The sequence below is a fragment of the Lampetra planeri genome, chromosome 20 (genome assembly GCF_965212315.1).
Source record: "Lampetra planeri chromosome 20, kcLamPlan1.2.h2, whole genome shotgun sequence".
NCBI classification, from domain to species: domain Eukaryota; kingdom Metazoa; phylum Chordata; class Hyperoartia; order Petromyzontiformes; family Petromyzontidae; genus Lampetra; species Lampetra planeri.
Window position 1 is genome coordinate 11,810,710 of NC_136126.1, and position 27,939 is coordinate 11,838,648.

Here is a 27,939-nt window from a genome sequence, read left to right on the forward strand (position 1 = left end):
GATCGAAACGTCGTGATCTATTATTTTTTCTACCTATGTGACTTTACCGAAAGAACCAAAGAAGTATGTACACATTTTAAGGACACAATCTACAATAACTGAGAGGCAGCTCACCTCTCTTGCCAAACAGCAGGTTGGAGTAGGTGTCCATGGTTAAGACGGCCCAGTGGGGGCAGCTAAAAAAATTATTCGGTGGAGACCAATCCCGCAGATGAATGCTAACCATGAGGAACTGCAATGTTTGTGACAATTCACTAGGTAACCCGACACACCTGTTAGATGCACGTGAATTAATTATAAAATCAACTCTTAAGAAGTGCACTGTAAAAATAGAAATGTAGGAGTACATCACGTTGAGGTCAAGTATAGGCTGTTTGGCCTTTGTTTACTTAGATTATACCAAGTGGTAACTGGGAATCATTTTAGTTGCATATCTTGCCATACTTTACCTGAAGCTGAGGGCCCATTTAATGTAAAAATTGGTTTCATGGTTTAGCGGAAGTCCAGCATTGCATGGAAAATGTGCAAGCAACTCCTTATCAGTTGATCTCAAAACGGAGCTGTAGTCGCGGAAAAGAATTGTTCCTTTCTCACAAATTTTTGCTTTCGTAACGCCAAAGAAATTTACAACTGTAATGAGAAGGTTCATTTTGGATTTTAAACAACAGCATATAACTATAAATAAACAGTAAGCGATTTAACGATAGATTAAAAAAAGCTGCCACAAAATGGCTTGCATTTTCTATGTTTTTAAACTATTTCTACTTATCGAAGCATTTAGAGGAGGTAAGTACTTTTGATTATTTGTTATCTCAGTTACAGCAACATGTTCAGGAGGAACTATTGTGAAATTTACAAACCAACTTCAGAACTCTTCTTGTCGGTGATGTAAGAAGCATACATTAGCTTTCCTGTTATGCACCCGAGATATCCTGTTGTGTGTAAATGTAACCTGTGATAATTGTCAATAAGATAATATCAAGTGATACAGGACCACTTATGTTTTTGCGTAAACTGTGCAGATAACAGTTGCCATGAAGTGTAGCGTAGTGCAGTGTGCTGTGCCTCACAACTGCTGCGGTATCAGCAGCAGCAACAAAGACGATGACATCCGATGTCAAACATCATCATCCATCATCTTCGACTTCCTCATCCTCATCACCTTTGTCATTGTTATTTTAATTCTCAGGTTGTTCGACTATCACTAATCTTCATTGACTTCTTCTATTGTACCCCGCAACGTGAGCAGAGTAGACCACTCATCTCCCGCGTATTTGCCGACCTCTGTCCATATCACTGATGGTGACCGGCAACAGTAAAGACAAAAGTTGCCACCATCATTATCTTTAATCAGAATGATTAACACAGGCATTGAGAGAAGTGACTATAGTAGTGATGAAGAACTACACAAACTATCATCATAGTCATCCATCATCACCTCTTGTAATCATGAATAAGAAGCTCGATTTTGTTCCTTATATAAGTTAGCTTCAGTAAAACATATCGCTTCAAGGGATGATGGCCAATCAGACGGAATTAGTCCACCGCCCAGAGCAGAAATTGGTACCACTTCAAGTAGAAACACTTGAGTGTTACCGATGTATTTATATGGCTAATAAGTGGTGACCTAAACTATTTAAATCATCACATAACTCACTAGCATCGACCACGTAAAGAAATTGGAACCATTAAAATGATGCCATCTCGTGTGGTATCGACACGTAAAATATCTGGTCGGGGGCTCATGACCTGAAAATAAAATAAAATATTGGCAGCCAAAAGAGGGAATGTGCAACATGTCCACAGTGGAGATAGCGCTATCAATTTAGACCATGTGGAGGTGGTAGGTGGATTGTTGCACCATGGGACTGAGGGATGGTGACGGTTTGGGGAGGCCTTTGTCCAACAGTGGTATTATAGTGCCTGATAATGAGTGCCGCACTGTCCATGTTCTTGATAATAATTTCATCACTAACATTTGCATTGTTCTGTAGTCACATGCCAACAAGGATTGTCCACAACCAATGTGGATGCGAAAGTAAACACCACGGCTTCCCTGCCGTGTGGCCGAGGTAGGAGTGCCGAGCCAGGCTGGGTGGTTTGGTTCAGGGTGGCACGAGGAGCCAGAGATCAGCCGGTCCCTGTGGCTTTGTGCTCCGAAAAAGAAGCCTTCATCCCTTCTTGCGATCGTGATGGAGGGGGCGCATCAGGGGTGGAGAGGCTCTGCTGCTCTGGGTCTGGTGGCCTCACGATAAGAAGAGTGGAGGCTGGCGACACTGGGACGTACACGTGTGTCACGGGGGCTCTCCTCGACCAGCATGTGTGCAACAACAGTCTCGCCATGTGCGAGGCAGACCTCTGGAAGAAAAGTCAGATCAGCAAGAGGAACAACACGATGACAATGCAACTGTCAGTTACGCGTAAGTAATGCAATCCACCCTCCTGTCTTTGTAATTGGAAATGGCCACCATGGCATCCACTAGACTGTGGTAAGACTGATGTAATTATAATCATGAAGAGAATGTTGCAATATGTGGGCCACGTGTGCAGGCTGGACGAGGGCAGGTTACTGATACAGATAGTGTAGTGGCACTCAAAGGTCAGTGACAAAAGGGGAGACCTAAAGCCAGATGATGGAATAGTTTGAGAGCAGAATTGACAGCTTCAATGTCAATTGCGCAACATTTGTGGGATCTAGCATGATAAATAATATATACTATCAAAAAACATAACCTGAATGAATGTGAGAAATCTTCGCATAGAACAGTTTGATGTTGTATTTATACAAATGTAATGGAACATTGCAATGTGTTAGAGTAATGTTAATGCTACAAAGTGTAGCAATATTCTCCTGGATAACTTTGAATTTTTGTTCAATTACAGACTCAATGAAGGCATACCTCATACACGTTTATACTGGAAATAAAACTAAAGCTGGAACTAATGAAGCCGTTTCTATTACAATCCATGGAAGTGCAGCAAATTTTGCAATGAATCTAACTTCCTCAACAACACACGACGAGCCTTTCGAACATAACCAGGTAAATTACTTATTGAGTCACAATATGGTGGCCACTGTAAAATATTACCTTCATTCACTGTTCCTGTATCACTGCTCTCAGCACACATGATCGAGGCAGTTACACAAATGCAAAGGAGCGTATTTGGGGTGTTGTTTGCAATAGACAATTCAAACACAGCCCACTGAGAAAAAATAATAAATCAATTTACGAATGAATTGCAGCTCAGCCATTGCAATCCATGGGTGTGGCATCACTTAAAATAAAATATTGCGATTGTCAGAAATACGAATTTAAATAATTCCATAATATGCGATACATACGATTAGCACGTTTGGCTCTGTATGGTGCAAAATAATTTCAACATACATATGTAGTGACTGAATTGGAGACGCAAGTTCTTGGAGGCAATTATTTTATGTAACCAAACACCCTTTGCACAATACACACCCTACACTGGCACACACTTTTCTCTCTCGTTTATACAAAATTCTACGTAAGTTGCTAGCCTATACACAACGCTAGCCATCTAACGCTGACGGTGCTGAACCGAGCCAGCCAACTACCGTCTATTAGCGCAATATCAGGTGAAGACGACAGCGACGAAGGCGACGATCTTCAGCAGCGACGACGGGATCACACTCCAAACGACAGCCCCGAGGTCTCCTCCCGGGGCCCCTCTTATACTGTCAGCGGCTCCGCTCCATCCACACCCCCCTTCTGGAACCTACTAGCGGGTTCTCGATGCGTCCCTTCCATAACCTTTTCTCCACATCCCTTTCCTGTCTAACACATGCCCTGATATCAGTCAGGGCTGCTGCAAGCTGCAGATCCCCTTCCCTGCCAACAGCCAGCGCTATGCTGCTATGTGACCGATTCCATGTCACTAAACATACATTCAACATACAGTACATACATACTGACGTGATTACAATAGGCATTCGTAAATGTTGCACATGATCAGATGGAGGTTAATCGCCTTTCATCTGTGGTACCCCATCAGTGATTATTGGTATGAATTGTCCTGTGTTGCGATATTCAATAAGTGGTGTGAGAGGTGCACGCTCTGCCAGCACACTAATATACATGTTTTCAGGTGAGAAGATGAGTGGCTCACCCCCCCTCCCCGTGCCCAATCAATTTCACCTGAACATCGGCAGTCACTTGTGACTGTTGCCAAATATTGTTAAGTGGATACCACTTACAGTGTAATTTTGTCCACAGGAGGTTTTAAGTGCTCTGTATTTAAATTGCTATGGATTAATTGGTCTGCAAATAAATTTTGATTAAAAGCTTTCGTGACTGCAGGGATTCATATTCTTGGTTCTTTCGGTAAAGTCATGTAGAAGGGAAATAATAAAATAATACAAATATAAAAATATATGTGGATTTCACACCTGATGATGATTGCTTGTGTTGCAGTCGAAACGTCGTGAGAATTTGTATTGTTTTATATTTATATTATTTTAGTATTTCTCTTCTACGTGACTTTACCGAAAGAACCAAGAATATGGTCTGCAAGTAATTTATAAAACCTCAATTTTGTTTATACATTGTGGACATTAAACGATATCTGCATATTACATGAATAATTTACGAAATACTTGTCGATAGTAAACTAATTTCACCTTATAAATCCAAATACATGTACAGTATTCCACATGCACACATAATATTAAGTCATAGGACAGCTTTCATTGAAATACAACTCGAAAGGCATCAGCACACCCGATCTTCATACTTAACTCATCATCAATGTTTTATTCCCCATGCAATGGAACTCCTGGTGGGACCCAGAAATGTCACTTCACGTCCATTTTTTAATCTGTTGGAATTTAGATATTAGGATGAATTTAGCGTCAACTTTATGCATGTGTAGTGGTGGTGTTGACGCGCGCCGACTGTGACAGTAATGGATCACGGGGCGGCACGGGGTGCGGGGTTGGGCACGCGTTGTGGGCGTGGTATGGACGCGCGCGCCGGGAGTGACGGATGACGGGGCGGCGCGGCGTGGGTGGTGAGGCACGCTGAGATGTGGGAAAACAGGATCGTAGCGAGTGCCCAGTGATTGGTCAAATAGGATGGGTGCTCTCAGCGACGTCCGCAGGTGGGGTATAAAGGGGGACGCGCGAGAGCACTCGGGGTTGTTAACCAGTTGAAGATCGAAGACGGAGTTGAAGAGATAGTGCCCCGAGACCCCTAGTCCCGCTGTCCTTGTAGGGACCGGGGCCCTGTGTGGCTCGGAGGCGAGACTGTGGGACCCGTGGTTCGACGCCCACGTGGGTCGGGACTGGGGGACCCACAGTCGAGACGGACACCCCGGCAGGGTGTGTCCCGAGTAGCTCAGTGGGTGTTTGTCACCCGAGTAGCTCAGTGGGCGTTAGTCGCCAGAGTAGCTCAGTGGGCGTTAGTCGCCAGAGTAGCTAAGTGGGTGTTGGTCACCCGAGTAGCTCAGTGGGTGTTAGTCACCCGAGTAACCAAGTGGGTGTTAGTCACCCGAGTAGCTAAGTGGGTGTTAGTCACCCGAGTAACCAAGTGGGTGTTAGTCACCCGAGTAGCTAAGTGGGTGTTAGTCACCCGAGTAACCAAGTGGGTGTTAGTCACCCGAGTAGCTAAGTGGGTGTTAGTCACCCGGGTAACCAAGTGGGTGTTAGTCACCCGAGTAACCAAGGGGGTGTTAGTCACCCGAGATACTACAGTGGGTGTTAGTCGCCTGTGAACCGAAGTTGGTGAAATAAAGAGTGTGCTACCCGTGAAGTCGTCTCCCGCCGAGTTACTACATTACAACTGGCGTCAGAAGTAAACCTGTCTTCAAGAAGAATGGATACTAGGAAGACTACCCGTACCCACGAGCGAGATCGGGAAGATGACGGCGTACCGGAGACACCAACCTCGGGAGGAGAGGACGAGGAGTTGCCGCCGATGCAGCACTTCGCGGCGATGGCCGACGCTCAGCTCGCCTCCGACACCAGCCTACAGGACGCGCACTCCCGCCTGGCGGAGTTGCTGCTCGCCGCCGCTGCAGTTTTGGCGGAGATCTCCGTTCCAGCGGGCGGAGGGACGGCTGCGGGGTTGGAGGAGGCGGCGTGGCTGGAGGGTTCCCGCCAGAAGGCGCTTCGCGCCAAAAGTTTTGAGGTTGGCGCCGTTTTTGAGGGACCGCCATTGTTTGGCGGGAAACGGGGACACCACGTGGCCGGAGATCTCCACTCAGCGCGGCCCGCGTCATCGGCGCGCGCCGGAGCTCTCCAGGGTGCGACTGCTGACAGAGCCGACATTTTGTACAACCACAGTGGCGCGGGGGAAAATCGTTCCGACGACGACGACGACCGAGTCCTCCAGCAACGATTGCCCGCGCTGTCGGCGTTCAAGGCAGACGGAGGCGACTGGGGAGCCTTCCACCGAAGGTTCCTCGCACATCAAGAAATGTCGGGGTGGTCCGACACCACTGCCCTGCGCGCTCTGCCAGCGATGCTCGACGACGACGCGCTTGCAGCCTTCACATCGGCCCCAAGGTCGTCTCGCTCAACGCTCCAGGCCGCGCTACACCTGATGGCTAAGGTGTTCGGCCCGCCCTCGACCTGCCGCCACCAATTCTACGATCGGCGGAAGGTGGTTGGAGAAACAATGCTCGCCTATCGCAAGGCGCTGCTCGCCTTGGCGGACGCAGCTTTTCCCCGCATGGACAAGGAGGGGAAGGACGCCATGGTGACGGAGCAGCTGCTGGCGCTGGCCCACGAGTTGGGAGTTCCCATCAATGTGGCGGACGAAATGGATATCTGCTCCCTGGCGATCGCCACGAGTATTCACGCGTACGAGGTCCTCAAGCGCAAGCCGACGGTCGCCTGCAAATTGGCGGGGAACACGGCACTGGCCGCCACGATCGCCGAGCCTCAGCCAGCTGCGGATCGGGAGCAGGCCTTCGCTGTATCGCGTCCGGGGGAGTGGAGAACGGGAGGTCGTTCACCCACACGTTCATCCCGCAAGCTGGAGCAACCGAAACCTAGGACGTCCCTCGTCGTCTGCTACAACTGCGGCCTTCGGGTCACGTCGCAGCCGGGTGCCGGGCCCCGCGTCAGCGCGCCACGGGACCACGTCGGGACGACGACCAGGCCCACAAGTCATCCCAACTAAACCCGGCAAGTCGCGGCACCTCACACGCCCGGTCCACATACGCGGCACGTTCGGGTCGCCGCTTGGCGGTGGGGGGTCCGCGGCTGGGTGCCGGGGGTTCACTTCGGCGAGGAGGGTCCGTACACGGCCCGCAAGCAGTCGAATGGTCCGAATTGGCCCACAGGATAGTGGCTGCGTCGGCCGGGTCGTCCGTGGTAACGGGGTTTATTGACGGGGTTGAGGTCCGGGTGCTTGTGGACACGGGTGCGTCGGCCACTATCATTTCGGACCTTATTTATAACATTCTTCCCGTCCAAAGTCGACCCCTTCTGCCTGTGGACGTGCCATTTTATGCGGCGAATGGGGGATCCCTGGGGATCATCGGCCAGATTCGGGCGACTATTTGCATTGGTGACATCAAATTGGCGGGCCCTATTTTTGTATCATCATCGCTGGCCGTTCCTTGTTTGCTAGGTACGGACTTTTTGTCCAAAATGCCCATCAAAATTCTCATAGATCAGGCCTGCATTGAGCTTCCGTCGGGACGGCGGGTTGCGTTCTTGACAAGCCCTACCAAAATACGCACGGTTTGTGCGACGGTGCAGGCGCTGGCAACTCAGACTGTACGGGTGCCCCCGGGATCGCAAATGTTGGTACCCCTTCGGTTGAGGAAACCGCTCGGGGTGGGTGCGGGGGCACAGGGAGTACTGTTGGGGCCGTCTAACAGGGCCAAAAGTGGCCTCGACTTGGCGGTAGCTCAAACCATGGTGAGAGGGGACAGGGAGCCGTTCGTAATGGTCCTGAATACGGGGTCGCGGCCGGCCATAATTACGCAGGGAACGGTGCTGGCTCACGCCGCGCCGCTGCCCGTTGAGGAACAGCTCGTTGCTCACGCCGATTTCAGCGTCGAGTCGCATCCTCCAAGTGATGAGGGGACAGAGTGGTTGGACTCGTTGTGTGCCGGGTCTGCTAACTTGTCCAAGGTCCAATTGGGAGCATTGAGGGGTTTGCTACTCGAGTTTGCTGATGTGTTCAGCAGACATAAGTACGATATCGGCTGCACAGACCTGTTGCGCCACCACATAGCTACGGGGGACGCGGCCCCTATTCGACAGAATCCCTTCCGGCTCAGCCCAGCCGAGAAGGAGCATGTGCAGTCGGCGGTTAATGATATGTTGGCGGCCGACATTATTTCGCCCTCTTCTAGTCCGTGGGGTGCTCCTATTGTCCTAGTTAAAAAACAGGACGGGTCTTTGCGGTTCTGTGTCGATTTCCGCCGCTTAAACAAAATCTCGATGGCGGATGCGTATCCGCTCCCCAGAATGGATGAGTCGCTGGATGCCTTGGCGGGAGCACAGTTTTTTTCCACACTCGATCTGCTTTCCGGATTTTGGCAATTGCCCCTCGATAACGAATCTAAACCTAAAACCGCTTTCCGGACACCTGGTGGCCTATTTGAATTCAACCGTTTGCCCATGGGCTTACATTCCGCTCCCGCCACGTTCCAGAGGCTCATGGAATTGGTTTTGTCGGGCCTCCAATGGGACACCTGTTTGATTTATCTCATCATCGTTTTCAGCCGGACTTTTGAGGAGCACCTCCAGCGACTGAGAGCGGTGTTCCTCAGGATGCGTTCCGCTAAGCTTAAATTTAAGCCGACTAAATGTTTTCTGCTTCGGGAATCGGTCAGGTATTTGGGTCATATCGTGAGTCGTTCAGGGATCTCGACAGACCCTGCTAAGACGCAATGCGTCAGCTCATGGCCAACGCCAACCTCGGTCACGGAGGTTCGCAGCTTTATTGGATTCGCCTCCTATTACCGTCGTTTTGTCAAGCAGTTTGCCACCATAGCCAGGCCCCTGCACGCTTTGACGGCTAAGGGTGTGCGGTTTCACTGGGGGGCGGAAGAGGAGGCTGCGTTCTGCTCCCTTCGTGACGCCTTGGTGCAGGCTCCCCCCTTGTGTTACCCCGATTTCACACAACCGTTTTTGCTTGACACGGATGCCAGCAACACGGGTATCGGGGGAGTGCTCTCACAGGTGGTCGGGGGGGTCGAACGGGTGGTCGCCTACGGTAGTAGAGTTCTTTCCCCCGCCGAACAACGCTATTGCGTGACTCGCCGTGAATTGTTAGCGATTGTGTTTTTTACACAGCAATTCAGGCCGTATCTTTACGGCCGTCATTTTACGGTTCGTACGGACCATGCGGCTCTCCAATACGCTATGCGGGTGGCGCAGCCATCGGGCCAATTGTCCCGATGGTTGGAGGTCCTTCAGGACTACCAATTCACGACGATTTACCGCAAGGGATTACGACACTCAAATGCGGACGCCTTGTCGCGGTTGCCACCGCGCACGGATTGCGCATGTTTGCTGGGATCGGCGCGGTGTAAACCCCCGGTCGCCGACACCGCGGGAGTTGCGCTCTCCGCCACTGACACCCCGGGTGTCGACGCTCCCACGGGGAGGGACTCGCTGTTATCGTTGCCCCTCATTGAGTGGGGCCGTCTCCAAATGTCCGACAGCTCCCTGCTTACGCTACGTCGAAAAGTTGACGCTCCCGAGGTAGGGGATGCGCGGGTCGGTTCCTGGGTGTGCAGACAGGGCCTCTTGATGAAGTGGGACAACATGTCCCGGCGTCACGTGCTTGTTGTGCCTGTTGCTATGCGGGGTAGGGTCGTTCTGGCTGCTCATGAACGACTCATGCATCTGGGTTTTCACAAAACGCTCGCCCTAATCCAGCGAGACTATTATTGGCCGGGGATGGGTAACGACGTGGCGAACATTCTTAAGGGATGCGTAGGGTGCGCCCGAAGAAAACCGCCACCATTGGCGGCTAATCCACCGCTGCAATCCATTCAAGTTTCGCGCACAAACGAATTGGTTGCGTTAGACATCTTGGGGCCCTTTCCTGCTACGCCGAGGGGAAATAGGTTCCTGCTGGTTGGCGTAGAGTACTTCACCCGATGGCCCATGGCATGGCCACTCGCCAACCAGTCGGCTGCAGCGGTTGCGGACGCCTTCGTCCAGGGTTATGTTTTGGACAAGGGCGCCCCCGAACGCTTGCTGACGGATCAAGGAAAGAATTTTTCGAGCGTTTTGTTGCGCGAGGTGTGCGACCTGTTGGGTACAACGAAAGTGCGGACTTCCCCGTACCACCCGCAGACTGACGGGATGGTTGAGCGTCTGAACAGGACGATTACGTCTATGCTGTGCCAACAGGTCTGCGACGATCAGGTTGATTGGGACTTACAGGTGCCGGGGGTACTCGCGGCCTATCGAATGGCCCCTCATGCGGCGACGGGGTTTTCCCCATTTTTTCTTATGTATGGGCGGGAAGCCGATCCGGCCATGGACGTCCAACTGGGAATTTCCCAGCCACGTGCAAAATCAAAATTGGCAGACCACATAAAATTTAATATCGCCAAATTGGCTGAAGCGCGGGAGGCGGCGAGATTGAATTCGTGGTCTCGGCAAATCGCGAACGAGAGATTGCATGGACGGAGGGTGCATACGCACGATTGGAAACCAGGCGATAAGGCCTGGCTGCATTGTCCACATGCACCGTTGGCTACGTCCCCCAAATTGTTGAGACCTTGGAGGGGACCGGTGGAAATTGTGCGGGTTGCACGACCCGAGAGTATACAGATTAAATGGGGAAAACGCCGTTGGTACGTGCACCCCTCCCGACTGAAGCCCTATGCGGCACCGTGTGACCCCGTTCTGTGCCGTGACGACCGGGCGTGTGATGTGACCGTCGACTCGGGGAGGGATGTGTCGCAGGCTGATCCTCACGTGTCTCCACCTGACCCTCCCCCAGGTGTCTTGGGCCTGACGGCTGCTGACCGTCGGGAACCGGAACCCCGCGGCACGCGCGGGTCCCCGATGCCTGGCCCGTGCCTTCCTGAACTGCCGGCACCGCCGGACGGTCAACCGCGTCTGGTGCCGTACGACGGACCGGCAAGGCGGACTCGGGCTAGGGCACAACACTTTTCATGAAGACATTTTTCAACACCGAGCTCGCCCGGTGTTCCCCCCTCTGCCGGGGTAATGTCCCGTTCTAGGGACGCTCGGAAAGAATGGGACGCTGCACGAGTCGGAAGAGAAGAAAAACAAATAAAATGGAAATTTTTTTATTTTTTTATTTTTCTTTTCTGCATACACATTTGGTATTGTCACTCGCCGGATTGTATATATTGTTCTGTTGTTGTGTAGTGGCATTGGTTGATGGTTGCGGATGGCAGTGTTCGCGTTGTGTTGTGTTGTTACGTTGGTTGTTGTTCTTGTTGTTGTGTTACGGGGCACACTGGGGGGAGGGGGTGTTGTATATTTTTATAGCAGCCGGGTCGGCTGCGAGCTATGTGGTAGGGGGTGATGTAGTGGTGGTGTTGACGCGCGCCGACTGTGACAGTGATGGATCACGGGGCGGCACGGGGTGCGGGGTTGGGCACGCGTTGTGGGCGTGGTATGGACGCGCGCGCCGGGAGTGACGGATGACGGGGCGGCGCGGCGTGGGTGGTGAGGCACGCTGAGATGTGGGAAAACAGGATCGTAGCGAGTGCCCAGTGATTGGTCAAATAGGATGGGTGCTCTCAGCGACGTCCGCAGGTGGGGTATAAAGGGGGACGCGCGAGAGCACTCGGGGTTGTTAACCAGTTGAAGATCGAAGACGGAGTTGAAGAGATAGTGCCCCGAGACCCCTAGTCCCGCTGTCCTTGTAGGGACCGGGGCCCTGTGTGGCTCGGAGGCGAGACTGTGGGACCCGTGGTTCGACGCCCACGTGGGTCGGGACTGGGGGACCCACAGTCGAGACGGACACCCCGGCAGGGTGTGTCCCGAGTAGCTCAGTGGGTGTTTGTCACCCGAGTAGCTCAGTGGGCGTTAGTCGCCAGAGTAGCTCAGTGGGCGTTAGTCGCCAGAGTAGCTAAGTGGGTGTTGGTCACCCGAGTAGCTCAGTGGGTGTTAGTCACCCGAGTAACCAAGTGGGTGTTAGTCACCCGAGTAGCTAAGTGGGTGTTAGTCACCCGAGTAACCAAGTGGGTGTTAGTCACCCGAGTAGCTAAGTGGGTGTTAGTCACCCGAGTAACCAAGTGGGTGTTAGTCACCCGAGTAGCTAAGTGGGTGTTAGTCACCCGGGTAACCAAGTGGGTGTTAGTCACCCGAGTAACCAAGGGGGTGTTAGTCACCCGAGATACTACAGTGGGTGTTAGTCGCCTGTGAACCGAAGTTGGTGAAATAAAGAGTGTGCTACCCGTGAAGTCGTCTCCCGCCGAGTTACTACATTACACATGCATAATGTATGTTGATTGCCTTCCGAATAACCCCACCGGTAATGGATATCCATTTTAATTGATATGCATACATTAACCCCCCCCAACCTGGTCATCGCACCTGATTGGCTCACAAGTGACATCACATTTATCGCACTATATAAGACCGAAACAGGATTTCTCCACAGCTTTGGTTGTCGCCTGATAATGCTAGTTGTAATTATTGGCAAAACGTCGTACTCGATTTGTAAATGTTGTGGGTTGACTCTCCAACACACCGGTATGCTGTACTAGTAACGAATTGGTATGTTTTATTTACGTGACAACTCTTACTAATTGGTGGGTATAATGACACTTTTATATTTACTCGATCTAACCCAAAAACTTCTCATGATTTAATAGAGGCCTAACATTTTTATTTTGTGCAAATATTACCTAATGCTGTACGACTGGCTCTCTGCTCTTCTCATGAAAGTGGAGCAGTGACTCCAGAACAGCTTAATTAAAAAATGAATGTTCACAAATCATTTATCGATGAGATCTTCGACTCGTTGTTACTCAACATTTGGTCAGCAAGCAAAGATGGCACGTGATTATGTTAACTTTGAAATATGAATCTTTACAGAAGGACACCTTCATTCTGAAATCGAGAGACATTGGGAACATAACGAGGGTTACCGTATCGCATGGCGGTGCTTGGTATAAACCCTTATCAGGCTGGAACCTTGGTAAAATTGAGGTGGAAGATGAAGAGTCCCATACCACATTTGTGTTTCCACTCAATGACTGGATCGATGGAGGGTCTCGTGTTCTCCATGTTCAGGTGACTCCCATTACTCTCTAATACGTGTCCATGTTTTACTTCACAGTTCAACACTGTATTAGATGTGTTAATGTGGCGGTGCATTATCGAAAACTACATGTGAATGTAGGTGTTTAAAGATATACTACCCAGAATGCACTTGATTTTGTCATATCTCAGAAGATAAGGAGGCTTATGTTACATAATTTTATTGCATTACATCATTGCCTGTGAACATGACAGTTTAACTAAGACTTGAGTTTGGTGTGATTACTTCATGCACTTAGTACATGGTGTTAGAAGTTTATGGACCCAAAATTATGCTAATCCATTGAGGATCTGACGCTACTGAGCACAGTGGGCTGAAGCATTGCGAGTTCAGATAAAGGATTGAAATGATATCCAAGAGGCTTGAGGGATAGAAGGAAAGCACTTTTTCAGCATCATGTCGGCTGCCATCACTATTCCAGCTCCCGAAGGAATGAAAATTAGTGGTGATAGGAGCAGCAATTTGGAAATCTTCAAGAGCTGACTTTGAACACGACTTCATAGTAACAGGCCTAAATTAAAAACTCACAGATGTGTAAGTAGCCAAACTTAGGTGAGTGGCCACGTGAACAGTTTAGTCATGCAAATGAGAGAGAACGCAGCAACTTGTGACTATGATCCACTGAATGCGCAACTCATTTGGGACAAGTTCTCATCATATAAAGCGCGGGTATCACGTCTTGTAAGAGAGCGTGGTTTGGACTTGAGTACAGCAATCATGATGTGCCACACAGTGGAACGAACCGTCAAACACTTGACAGCAATGGTGCAGCAGCACACACAGAGCAGACACAACAGATGGACAGCAAGATGTGCAGGATCAATGCAGCAGAAAAGGCACAGTGAAGCACAGCTGGCTGGCGTGGTAAACAACTGAAAAATGGTCAGCAAAGCAGCTCGTCTTCAACCAGGCCCACAGCGTGCAAGTACTGTGGTGATGTGCACCGGCACGGGGAAGAGCAGTACCCAGCGTACAGGAGAATGTTGCCCAGTGTGCCTGTCATGCAGACGGCTAAAGTCCGTGCAAAAGCCACACACCATGGGCCAGGAGACCGAAGATGAAGATCTCCAAAGCGTCGACGGAATTTGTTCAAAAGAATGCAGCACTGCTAAGTATACAAAAAGCCAGACATAGTTTATGAACCTCATCCTAAACAAACCTGGTAACTGGACCCTGAGGCAACATGTAATGAGTCTGAAAGTTGAGATGAAGCTAGCATTTAGGACCCAGATACAGCCAATTGACACAAATTGAAGCTGTACATAAAAGACCTGATGCAGTTCTTGGGACCCCGATGGAAAGGAACGATCCGCGGATTGAAAAGGAAAATCTGAGCATAGTGTTCACCTGCCCGCGTTTCCACCACTATCTCTGGCCGAGAAGTGACAGCAGCAGAAACAGACCACAAGCCTCCTGTATCCTTTTCCAAGAAGGACATCTTGAGTGCTCCCAAGCAAAATCATGCTGCGTAATATAGGGTTTTTTGTGACAGAGCAAAAGCCTACGTGAAAGCCTACATGTTAAACCAATAGCATACTGTTAATATTACATTACAACCTTGATGTCATCTACAAGCCAGGCCCGAGTATAATAATCTTACACACTAGTGATTGTGCCAGATTGTGTAGCACACTGTAAGATATGAAATTTCGCAAGCACTGAAGTCGATTGTTCTAATTTATTATGCTCACAATCATGGGTGTAAGTCAATTACTGTATTTCCATTTCGTATACTCTCATTATCTATACTAAACAATATGGTATATTTTGCAAGAGCACCATCATCACTAATCTCATTATACATCTGCCATGTATTAGTAAAACTTGGAAAACAATATTGTGCAAGAGTACCAGGGTCATGCCGTTACAAAATATTTACCAAAGCTGCACTAACACCGGTTACAGAATGTTGAGTCCATTTGTGAAATGCCCTCAAAATGGATTAAATCTGATATCCATTGCAATTAATATTCTTAATTGCATGCCATTATATAAACAAAATGAGGTCGTGTGGTGCTTATAAAAATTGTATCAATACATGTTTTTACTTCCAGAAGATCATAATGAATTCCCAATTTCAAAACCACGCAAAGGAAGAACATTGCATCCATGGTACGCACAAATACACTTAAATGTATCAACTTAAAAAATAAGAGTACAGTTTTTTTTACGTCAGAGCCACTTGTAGAATAGTACTTGATTTAACATTTAATATCAATACCCTTATACTCAAGTGCACAGGGCTTGGTCTATGAGATCCCAATTGCAACAAACGTAATGGAATACGAAGAGCACACATGGGCGTTGTCTGCACGTGCATTAAGCTGCACATCCACAAGCAAATGACCTTGATGGCACGATTTATGACTGCCGAATGCCAGAGGCATAACGAGTCGTGGGAACCATCAGACGCCACCTTGTTGAGTGGCGTTTGCACCACCACTAACCATTTCCTGCCACGCTTTGCACCTACGCCGGAGTGGGTGTGATCACTGTGCAATTGGCAGCAGTGGGAAAGAGAGAATGGAGACGGCTATCGAGCTGCAGTATTCACTCAGGTTTCCCACGACCTCCGGCTCTCTGCTCGGTTACAGGAAATGAGCCTTGAAGCAGGTAGTCATGTTACGTAAATGATCACAACACCAAAAATGCATTATCAGCGTAGAGGTGCATATTGTCCTTGTGTGTACATAAGTGTCTTTCTATGTTGGACGCCAACAAAGAGTGGACGCAGTTTAGATTTTTGTTTAACAGCAGGCCTGATGAAGTGTATATCTGCAGGTTTTTAAAGATGTTCAATGATAATAAAAACAACTTTTAGACAACAAAGTTTCGGGTGCTATAAAGAAGAACATGATACTGAATCAACATGAGTACTGTAGTTTGCTTGTTTTATTTGAAGCCAGGCAACAGTCACATTTAGAGAGCTGTTTCCAGAACCGCCCTGAGATGTCATAGCACGTCCCTTAAATACCCTTATCCAGAACTTATTGAACCTTCCTAACCACTGCCCCCTCTTGACCAATAAGGCCATCCTTTCTCCAGCCGGTCTCTAACCGACCTCTCCTTTTAACATTTTCCCACTCTTTCTCTTTTAAAACTTTCCTTCCAATCCATTTGACTCTCGTTACACTTTACAGATTCGGTGTGTGCTCAAATGTGGCTAATTGAACTAGCAAAACGTTTCGCTCTACCCATTCGCTCTACCCATTATGCTGCCATGGGTTTTTTGCAATACATAGGTTACGTCTTCGGTATCCCTTACAAGTAAGTGCATTCACCGATAACCGGTATTCACCAGTAAGAGGCAGTGAAAATCACGTTAGTGCTCGTGCCAGGCTCAGATCACTTTGAGGCAATATAGGATGTCAAAGGTCCACTGGCACAGGACAGACCCAAATATTACTGGATCATTGACCAAGATCCCTCGGCTAACAATGACATCGGTTAACGCTTTTTCGGGTAAACGTTTCGCCTTCCGTAGGACCCCCCCCCCCCCCCATTGGTTTCGACGAACATAAACATTTACATCGTAAACATTTACATTGGTGGTACGTTTGCGGCAAACACGCAGCCGCCAATTTCGGCCAATGCGAGCGCTCGTAAATGGGGCTGAGCCATGCCCCCCAGTCAATCAGCGACGCCCATCTATGAACGTTTAGACCTCGACTGGCTTTGTTGACATTACGCGCTTTGTTTTGGCAGTGGAAAACAGCTCTCTTGCAAACTCAGTTATTTTGTAAACTTATTTTTAAAGTTAGAAGTGAATTTTCTCAACAGGTATTTCGGTTAACAGAAGTTTTTGTGGAACGGATTTAAAACGTTATTTGAGGGACCTACTGCACATCCTTGTTGTGTTGTAGCTGCACAGCGCTCTGTTAATTTTTGCAAGCATCTCCACCCTCCATGGTTGCTGGAGGGTGATTGTGTCAACTGGTCTCGCAGCATCTTTCCTGAGCCTTCTTCACAGAGGCCGATCTTGACACCACCCTGCTACGAATTGTAGGCCAGTTTAATTTTATCCCAAGTTCTGGACCACATCGGCCCATCTAGCTTGGTTTGATGAACATCTCATGCAGAGAGACACAGCATGCAGCCAGGGACAGGAGAAGATGGAGAGAGGTCATTGTAACCTTATGAGTCTCATAGGAGATGAAGAGTAAACGTAAAATGTATATCTTGCCAAACAGAAACATATCTTTTAGATTGTGCCATGCCCCTTTAGACCCTTCTATCCAGCCAAATAGATGCTTCTTCAGCAAGCAGTAGCTGTACATGTGGGCTACATGACCCAGCCATGGCATCCTGTCTGTTGTCTGCCACTGGACCCCACTGGTGATGGTGTTGTGTTCAGATCTTTCAACAATTTGTGATCTCACACAATCCACCGTGCATAAACCCAACAGGCAGTCTGGTTGCAAACTCAAAACAGCTAATATAATGTAATACGGCATGGGAATTTCTGAATAGCACAAAAGCCTATAATATGTAAATGGTTAACACGTACATACTGTACTTACATTACACATTTTATGATACGGTGCGTGTTACTGTCGCCATTTCTCATCAGGCATAGTGAACATGAAGACTCTGTGCGACCAACGTTTTGCATTCCGACGTGTAACAGCCAAGCCGTTTACATCTTCTACGGAACCAAGGGACGATCCGTTAAACTCGGCGCTTCCCGATAATCACCGAACCGGGGCAATCCGCGACAGGCAGAACGTGACGGTCCCAGCCATCACAGGAACTCTGATCATCTTAGCTCCTGTCGTTTTGGCTGTTGCAGGCCTGCTCTGTCGTTTGCGAAAAAGAAAAACATTGACAAGTGAGTTATGCTTCTCGTTTTTTATGCTTTATTATTGCCACATTTCATATCACGAGTGGAATTATTTGCATTTTTTAAAATTAATATACGACATACCTATGCAACATATCACCAAGTCACCAACAAGGCATCCAATTTCATCAGAACTTGGAAGTCAAGCAAGTTTTAGCCTGGATAGTGTACAGATTGTGACCATCGGGCTACAGTGTAGGCCATCCAAAAATATTATTTGTTGTACCCTACTATGCTCCCGAGTCTGTTCCCCCATTGAATTACATGTGCATCACATCAGTGAAACTTTAATCGGGATGTTTTTGTCCTGCTAAACATTTAACACACGAATCCCCAAGGGTCTGCAAATACACTCTTAATATTTGAGTAATTCTTAGATTGCCTTTTAAATATAACCGACAAGTACATACTGTACTGCCGCATGGTAGCTGTGTGGATCGTGAGGGCTGTTTTACTATTGACCAAAGTCATTACGTGAAAAGACAGTGACATAATTTAAGATGATTTTTTAAAATACCGTGTAATCTACATTTCTTTATTGATGCTTGCACTTTTTTAAATGATTATGTTAGTCATTATTAAAGGTAAGTTAGTAATATGATACAATATTCGTTAAATTTCGATTTAAAGCTTTCGTGACTGCAGGGATTCATCTTCTTGGTTCTTTCGGTAAAGTCACGTAGAAGGGAAGTAATAAAATAATAAAAATAAAACATAATAAAACAATTCTCACGACGTTTCGGCCACAACGCAAGCAGCCATCCTCAGGCGAAGAATGAAACACCCCAAGCTTGGAGCGTATATTTAAGCTGGGTTAGAGGGGGGGGAGGTGGGAAGAAGAGCGCCTAAACAAAATAATTTGCATATCAAGAGGAATTCAGCATATGGAAAATGCGTAGGAGGTGGGCGGGGGGGGTTCCAAATCAATACTATGCCCGTGCATTATGCAGGATTAGCAGCATCAAAGGGGGGGGGGGGAAGGGGGGGAGCATTAACAAAGGAAAGGAATGTTAATAGTATGTAGCTGTAGTTACTAAACAACCACGTAAAAAACTACAGTATAAACTGCATGACAAACTAAAGTATAAACTACATAGCATCATCAGTAAACTTACTATACTCTACAATAAGCTGAGTTACTAACAGTAAGTAATACATGAAAAATTCTACGTTGTAAAAAATTATATAATATGCTTCCATCTAAACTTTATTCTCTTACATCACACGCGTCTATACCGTACTATATACTTCCATAGGCAAAACCAACATCAAACTACATACTGTATTGCTATAAACCACCCTATACCTTATACATTTTTAATATAACACTATGTATTATTCTACCCACCCTAATGTGTATCAAAATGGTTTATTACGTCCTTCCAGTGATTGCTAAGCCAGAATCCATCTTCTCGGTTAAAATTGTCTCTGTGTTTGTAAATGTGGATCGCCTCATGTACGAATCTCTCATGATAGCCAGATGGCTTGCAGAGAACCTCTGTCTTGGAGAAGTCAATGTCATGTGAGCCCACTGAGTTGTAACAGTGATCTGCCACGGCTGAGGTGTTTGTCCTACAGTGTTTCAGGTCAGCTTTATGTTCACGGATGCGGTCCGAGACATGTCGTTTGGTTTCCCCAATGTAACTGCTACCACAGAGGCAACTTAGTTTGTAGACACCAGGGTACTGTATGTCTGGAACCACATCTTTTACAGACGGTACCAGATCACGGATTTTATGTACTGTGTTGAATCGGACCTGGATCTTGTGTTTAATCAGGATTTTGGAGATCTTTTTTGTGACCCCAGCAATGTAGGGTAAGGTGATGGTCTTGAAAGGCTCCTCAACAGGATCTTTCTTGGTGGTTGGAGTGATGGCTTTGCGGATTGTGTAGTCGGAGTAACCATTAGCCTTAAGAGCTTGGCGTACGTGTTTGAGTTCACTGGAAATGTGTTCATGGTCGGAGATGCATTGGGCTCTATGATATAGAGTCTTGATGAGAGAATTCTTCTGGGATGGATGGTGGTGGGAATCCGGTTTTAGATAAGCATCCGTGTGGGTGGCTTTCCTGTAGACAGAGTGGCTCATTGAACCATCAGGTCTCCTTTTGATTAGGACATCCAAAAAGGGTAGCTTGCCATCATTTTCGACTTCCATGGTGAATCTGATGGCTGGGTGTATGGAATTGATATGGTCGAGAAATTGGTCTAGAGCAGGCCGGCCATGTGACCAGATGACAAAAGTGTCGTCTACGTACCTCTTCCATAAGGTCGGGCGTAGAGTCGCAGTCTGGATGGCGTCCGTCTCAAATTTCTCCATGAAGATGTTGGCTACAACCGGAGATAAGGGGGAGCCCATTGGGGTGCCCTCAATTTGCTTGTAGAAGGTTCCATTCCAGGTGAAGTATGTATTGGTTAAGCAGTGTCTCACCAGGGGGGGTACCCCAGCATTCAGTCCTTGATGAACCAAGTCTTCAATGATTGCGATGGTGTCAGGCACAGGCACCTTGGTGAACAAGGAAACCACATCAAAACTGACAAGCAGGTCGTCTGGGGACAGGGCAATCCCCTTGATTGTTGATACCAGGTCAGTAGAGTTTAGTACTGCAGAGGTGGTTTTTCCAGTGAAAGGCCGTAGGATTTCGGACAAAAAACGAGCCAGTTTGTAAGTCGGGGAGTTGATAGTAGAGACAATGGGACGAAGAGGTGTATCTTCTTTATGTATCTTTGGCAAGCCGTACAATCTTGGTGGCCTGGCTGCAGAAGGTTTCAACGAGAACTGTTTGGTCTGATCAATTAATGCGGTTGAAGCAGAAATGATGTTGTTGGTTTTGGAGACGAGGCTGTTGGTGGGGTCTCTTTTTATTTTTGTATAGCTGCCATCGGTGAGTAGTTCTTGAATTTTGTTGTTGTATTCTATTTTGTCCATGATGACAGTGGCATTGCCTTTGTCGGCTGAGAGGATGACAATGTCATCCCTCTTTTTTAATTGAGCTAATTCAAAACGCTCATCTTTGCTGATGTTGCTAGCTGGCATCTTAGCGTTTTTGAGGGTTACAGAGATTTCCGATCTTGCTACGTCTGCAGCGATGTGACTCAAGCCCTTGAGAGCTACATCTACTCGAGCAATTATATCATTAACTGGTATGTGTCTAGGTGTGACTGCAAAGTTTAGTCCTTTAGCTAAAACGGATTTCAAACCTTCAGAAATAGGACTGTTACTGCGATTAATTACGACTTTGTTAACATCTAGCTTTTCAATGTGTGGGTCCGGTTTCTTGTTTGAGAGGCGGTTGAATTTGGAAATCAAGTTGTCCTTACATTTAGTCGACATAGCGGCAGCTGAAGAGGCAGTCATTTTTTCCACATGTTCCCAATCCGATGTGGACATTGTTGCACTCAAGGATAAGTGTGATTTGTAGAGTGTCTTGTCTAACTGATCTAGTTCGGTGCGCGTAAGTCTGATTTTCTCTGAGATAAGAGCTAAGCTAGTTCTAGACAGAATTCGTTTCGCATTAGAAGAAGTTACAGCAGCAGATGTTAGTGTAAATGCGTTCGGTATTACCTTAGAGTCGCGGCATCTCTTCAGAAAGGTGAGAGACTCGATTAGCTGAGCCTTCTTGTCCCGGAGCTTGTTGAAGGATCTCAAAGTTATGTGGAAACCCTCCCCGTAGAGGCGGTTAAATTTCGATTTAAAGCTTTCGTGACTGCAGGGATTCATCTTCTTGGTTCTTTCGGTAAAGTCACGTAGAAGGGAAGTAATAAAATAATAAAAATAAAACATAATAAAACAATTCTCACGACGTTTCGGCCACAACGCAAGCAGCCATCCTCAGGCGAAGAATGAAACACCCCAAGCTTGGAGCGTATATTTAAGCTGGGTTAGAGGGGGGGGAGGTGGGAAGAAGAGCGCCTAAACAAAATAATTTGCATATCAAGAGGAATTCAGCATATGGAAAATGCGTAGGAGGTGGGCGGGGGGGGTTCCAAATCAATACTATGCCCGTGCATTATGCAGGATTAGCAGCATCAAAGGGGGGGGGGGGGGGAAGGGGGGGAGCATTAACAAAGGAAAGGAATGTTAATAGTATGTAGCTGTAGTTACTAAACAACCACGTAAAAAACTACAGTATAAACTGCATGACAAACTAAAGTATAAACTACATAGCATCATCAGTAAACTTACTATACTCTACAATAAGCTGAGTTACTAACAGTAAGTAATACATGAAAAATTCTACGTTGTAAAAAATTATATAATATGCTTCCATCTAAACTTTATTCTCTTACATCACACGCGTCTATACCGTACTATATACTTCCATAGGCAAAACCAACATCAAACTACATACTGTATTGCTATAAACCACCCTATACCTTATACATTTTTAATATAACACTATGTATTATTCTACCCACCCTAATGTGTATCAAAATGGTTTATTACGTCCTTCCAGTGATTGCTAAGCCAGAATCCATCTTCTCGGTTAAAATTGTCTCTGTGTTTGTAAATGTGGATCGCCTCATGTACGAATCTCTCATGATAGCCAGATGGCTTGCAGAGAACCTCTGTCTTGGAGAAGTCAATGTCATGTGAGCCCACTGAGTTGTAACAGTGATCTGCCACGGCTGAGGTGTTTGTCCTACAGTGTTTCAGGTCAGCTTTATGTTCACGGATGCGGTCCGAGACATGTCGTTTGGTTTCCCCAATGTAACTGCTACCACAGAGGCAACTTAGTTTGTAGACACCAGGGTACTGTATGTCTGGAACCACATCTTTTACAGACGGTACCAGATCACGGATTTTATGTACTGTGTTGAATCGGATCTTGTGTTTAATCAGGATTTTGGAGATCTTTTTTGTGACCCCAGCAATGTAGGGTAAGGTGATGGTCTTGAAAGGCTCCTCAACAGGATCTTTCTTGGTGGTTGGAGTGATGGCTTTGCGGATTGTGTAGTCGGAGTAACCATTAGCCTTAAGAGCTTGGCGTACGTGTTTGAGTTCACTGGAAATGTGTTCATGGTCGGAGATGCATTGGGCTCTATGATATAGAGTCTTGATGAGAGAATTCTTCTGGGATGGATGGTGGTGGGAATCCGGTTTTAGATAAGCATCCGTGTGGGTGGCTTTCCTGTAGACAGAGTGGCTCATTGAACCATCAGGTCTCCTTTTGATTAGGACATCCAAAAAGGGTAGCTTGCCATCATTTTCGACTTCCATGGTGAATCTGATGGCTGGGTGTATGGAATTGATATGGTCGAGAAATTGGTCTAGAGCAGGCCGGCCATGTGACCAGATGACAAAAGTGTCGTCTACGTACCTCTTCCATAAGGTCGGGCGTAGAGTCGCAGTCTGGATGGCGTCCGTCTCAAATTTCTCCATGAAGATGTTGGCTACAACCGGAGATAAGGGGGAGCCCATTGGGGTGCCCTCAATTTGCTTGTAGAAGGTTCCATTCCAGGTGAAGTATGTATTGGTTAAGCAGTGTCTCACCAGGGGGGGTACCCCAGCATTCAGTCCTTGATGAACCAAGTCTTCAATGATTGCGATGGTGTCAGGCACAGGCACCTTGGTGAACAAGGAAACCACATCAAAACTGACAAGCAGGTCGTCTGGGGACAGGGCAATCCCCTTGATTGTTGATACCAGGTCAGTAGAGTTTAGTACTGCAGAGGTGGTTTTTCCAGTGAAAGGCCGTAGGATTTCGGACAAAAAACGAGCCAGTTTGTAAGTCGGGGAGTTGATAGTAGAGACAATGGGACGAAGAGGTGTATCTTCTTTATGTATCTTTGGCAAGCCGTACAATCTTGGTGGCCTGGCTGCAGAAGGTTTCAACGAGAACTGTTTGGTCTGATCAATTAATGCGGTTGAAGCAGAAATGATGTTGTTGGTTTTGGAGACGAGGCTGTTGGTGGGGTCTCTTTTTATTTTTGTATAGCTACCACAACTCAGTTTGTAGACACCAGGGTATTGCATGTCAGGAATCACATCCTTTACAGATGGGATTAAATCACAGATTTTGTGTACTGTGTTGAAACGAACCTGGATCTTGTGTTTGTTTAAGATTTTGGAAATCTTTTTGGTAACCTCTGCTATGTACAGTAATGTGATGGTTTTGGTTGGATCCTCAGAAGGTTGTCTACGCATGGCTGGGGAGACAGCTTTGCGGATTGTACGGTCCGAGTATCCATTCATCCTGAGGGCTTGGTGTAGTGCTGCAACTCACTTGCTAGGTGGTGCTGGTTGGAGATGCAACGGGCCCTATGGTGTAGTGTTTTGATGAGGGAATTCTTCTGGGCTGGATGGTGGTGGGAGTCAGGCTTTAGATAGGCGCCCGTGTGGGTGGCTTTCCTGTAGACCAAATGTCCCAACGAGCCATCAGGTCGCTTCTCGATCAAAACATCCAGGAATGGTAGCTTGCCATCTTTTTCCACTTCCATGGTGAATTTGATAGATGAGTGTACGGAATTGATGTGGTTGAGAAATTGGTTCAGTGTTGGCAGGCCATGTGGCCAGATGACGAACGTCTAGGAGGCCGCTTTGGATTGCACCACTCTTCGATTTCACATTAACATGCTAATCTCTCACATTAACATAGCCACTTCCATCCCCTCGTCGAGGAGGCCGCTTTCCTATCTTACAGTAACATGCTAATTTCTCACATTAATATCACTAGTCCCGGCCACTTCTTTATGACCCTTGGGCTACACCCATTTCAAACCTTTTTAAAACAGTCTGCCTCAGCAGCAGACCATGCTTTCCCACCTGATGACGGACGCTTGTGTTGCACCCGAAACGTCGTGATTTATTTTATTTTATACCTATGTGACTTTATCGAAAGAACCAAAGAGTATGGATTCCTGCAGTCACGAAAGCTTCAAATCAAGATCGTTAATATATACTTACAGGTTATATGTTTAATCCTAAATGTTTATGTCCCCTAATCCTATCTTCCTCATGAGCTTTGAGTATTAATATTCACGCCTTTGTCCAGGGACGTATGCCTGCAAATGTTAAAGGTTCGCTGTGTAGCAAGATGAAATGTTGATTGTCTGACCCTCTTAGATGACCGGATTCACTATGTCAGTGCATCAGGAGAACCAAATGAAACCCGATATAGGAAATTCCAGCCAGATTATAACACACGCTTATAGTTAACTTTACTTTTCAGTCATCCATTAGTTTCCCCATCTTAAAATGAGAACTGGGCAGTCCCCCATCTCTGTTGCTCGTTCTGTACAACAGTTGAAATGTTATCTGCTTATTTCATGAGTTATATTCTCCATATGATAGACACTGTTGAACAATTAACAATAAGTACTGCATGCAATGGTCTTGATCTTGTCCTGTCATAGCTCTGAATATTGTGGGTAGATTGAATTCTGGGAAGTTACATTTTATTAATAAATGTAAACTAAGCTAATTTATTTCTCTACATTGTCTGAAACTTTGCAGGTATTAAGGAGTGCAGCTCCAGGTAAAGTATTTAATAAAACTCAGTTAATTCCATTCGATATGCAGGGGCCGATTCATGTGGAGTTTATCACACTTTTGCGCATTTCCAGTGTTAAATTCACGATTGCCAAATTCATGACAGTACAGGTTTCTCTCGCTTTATGTGGTACTGTCGATACGTTCCAAAAAAGCGGCGCACAACGCGAAACCGCATGAGACAGCTGCCTGCAGAGTAGCGCACACACAATGTGTTTGTGTGCAGGGAAGCAGACAAGTGGGAAGGCGGCCATAACCGGTGTCAACAATTGCCCAAGCTCTGTGGTCCTCTGTTGAGATATTTGCCCAACTCCCATTGTCTAGGGGATGCTCAGGACTAGGCATCACCAACGTGTGCCATGGCCAGAAATCAAACTAATGTAAAACGTGTGCATGAATGAGTTCACTAACTTTTTCTATGCAGAGTACACAATTGGAATTGTTCATGAGAATTGAGAATACGTGATCTGTGTATGCAATAGATGTTTAGTGCAATATAAAGTAGAACAGTATATTATGTTTTAAATGTAAAAATGTAGCACGCGATTTACATTTTTGAAACAAGAAACACAACTCTGTATTTCCAACAGCGAAATCGTTCGGAGTGAGAATGTTTGTTATATAGGACATACCAATCCTGCCTGCCAATACAAAGAATCATCTCCAGACATATTGTGTATCTATGGTGAGTAACATTGACATCTAAAATATTGTTTCTTGAAAGACTGACACTTTATGCATGTCAACCGTGCCAATGTTTTCTTGAATAAATTATGATTCCTGACCTCATCCGAACGTTAAATTACACTTGGCTTTATTTACCTGGTCTAAATAAAATGGGACAGATCTTTCACCAGTTTACAGCACAGAGGGTTGATGGAAATTAACTTTTCTTATAGCATGACAATTCAAAGCTTACATCCAAGATGGTGGTGGTAATTTTATTAATCCACATTACATTAGTTCCACACCCAAAACAAAATGTCACCCAATCAAATAATTTCCCCTACATCCTTACAAACTCTCCTGATTTAAGCAATAGGCTGCTGGTGTGAGAATAGGATTTCCCCTTTTTTCTGGCAACAAAACAGGTGTTAAGATGTTAAAACACCAAACTGAAACCTTTTAAAAGGAAATATGTATGCATTAACCACAATACTTGTGGTCAGAATTAAAACAAAAAACATACTCTGATAATATATGCATTGTCTTTGAAACTGATTGGTCCACACCAGAGACAGCTTTCTTTTGAGCCTCGTCTCAAAACGGTGTTAGACCAGAGGATGCCAAAAGGTGTACAGCGGTACTGGCAAAGGAGGTCCCATGATGTGACTGCTAGTGCTTCAGCCCTATTTTCATTGTCTAGTGATGTGTCATGTTCATTCAGCAGCAGCGTGTGTGCCGACAGCATGATTGTAAATGAGCATCAACAAAAAATATAAAATGCCAATGTGTTGTTGGACACCTGTAATTAAGAAACTTGAAGCTAGGATTGGTGGATCACATGAAGAGCCACTACAGACCTTAGATACTCATATTCAGGACTAAAGGAATAATTTTACAGGTGGCAGTGTTAGCAAGTTGCTTACCTATGTGCTCGCTTTGATTTTTTACATTTGTGTATTCTCTGTGATTTCTTCTGTGTTGCATAAATAACCAAATAAAGAGTATATTTGAAGCATGACCCTCATAAATAACAAGTCAACTATAATATTTTACTGAACATAAAAACATGTTCATTTTCTTAAATTACGTTTATTTCTGTTAACTCATCTGATGCCTCTATTTTTGTACTTCAGAAAATATTTAGGTCACATTCACATCAAGAGAAGGCCGCTCATCATACAACCGAGTAGATGAAGTCACAGGGATAGATGGCAGCCACACGCGCTCCTGATGAACGAACACAAGTGTGTGGATTACAAATGCTTTGCTTTCACAGGAATTCACTTCCAATTCCAATCATGAAAACACCTGCCAATGATATATAGCCATATAGAAAGTTGCAGACCAATATTATTATTGCTTAATTAGAAGTATACAATATTATATGCACGCTTTTTTATTTAAAAGTAATGTTGTAATAGTTAAAACACAAAAATAAAACACGAAACAATACTGAAAATTATCATGATTTCAGTAAATGCGATGGAAGCCAGGTCATATTTACAGCTCAAGATAACTAACAGTTTTCTTTATTCCAATTAAACTGGCAAAAATACAAAACCGTTATTCCAACATGGACCTTTTTTTATTTCAGCCTTTAAATGAAATTGTAATCATTTTGATCTTGTGTTTTGCTTGTATGGTAACCAATAAAAATGAAAACTTGAGATACCATGATGGACCTTTATTTTGC

The 27,939-nt window shown here is 46.3% G+C and overlaps 1 protein-coding gene across 1 annotated transcript; it reads left to right on the forward strand.

Moving 5' to 3' along the window:
* Positions 1-290: 290 nt before the first annotated feature.
* On the forward strand, positions 291-27,913 carry LOC144724452 (uncharacterized). The gene is made up of 9 exons (XM_078603586.1): positions 291-786; positions 1,995-2,420; positions 2,884-3,041; positions 13,025-13,222; positions 15,305-15,362; positions 17,821-18,078; positions 25,545-25,566; positions 26,171-26,265; positions 27,380-27,913. The coding sequence occupies exons 1-9, from the start codon at positions 729-731 to the stop codon at positions 27,388-27,390; spliced, it is 1,284 nt and encodes a 427-aa protein (XP_078459712.1). The 5' UTR covers positions 291-728; the 3' UTR covers positions 27,391-27,913.
* The last annotated feature ends 26 nt before the right edge of the window (positions 27,914-27,939 follow it).

Bases quoted from the DNA above. Each gene is read 5' to 3' on its own strand.
- LOC144724452 (XM_078603586.1), top strand. From the start codon at position 729: ATGGCTTGCATTTTCTATGTTTTTAAACTATTTCTACTTATCGAAGCA. The intron at 787-1,994 runs GTAAGTACTTTT...ATTGTTCTGTAG, and splicing joins TATCGAAGCATTTAGAGGAG to TCACATGCCAACAAGGATTG. The intron at 18,079-25,544 runs GTGAGTTATGCT...GAAACTTTGCAG, and splicing joins AAAAAGAAAAACATTGACAA to GTATTAAGGAGTGCAGCTCC.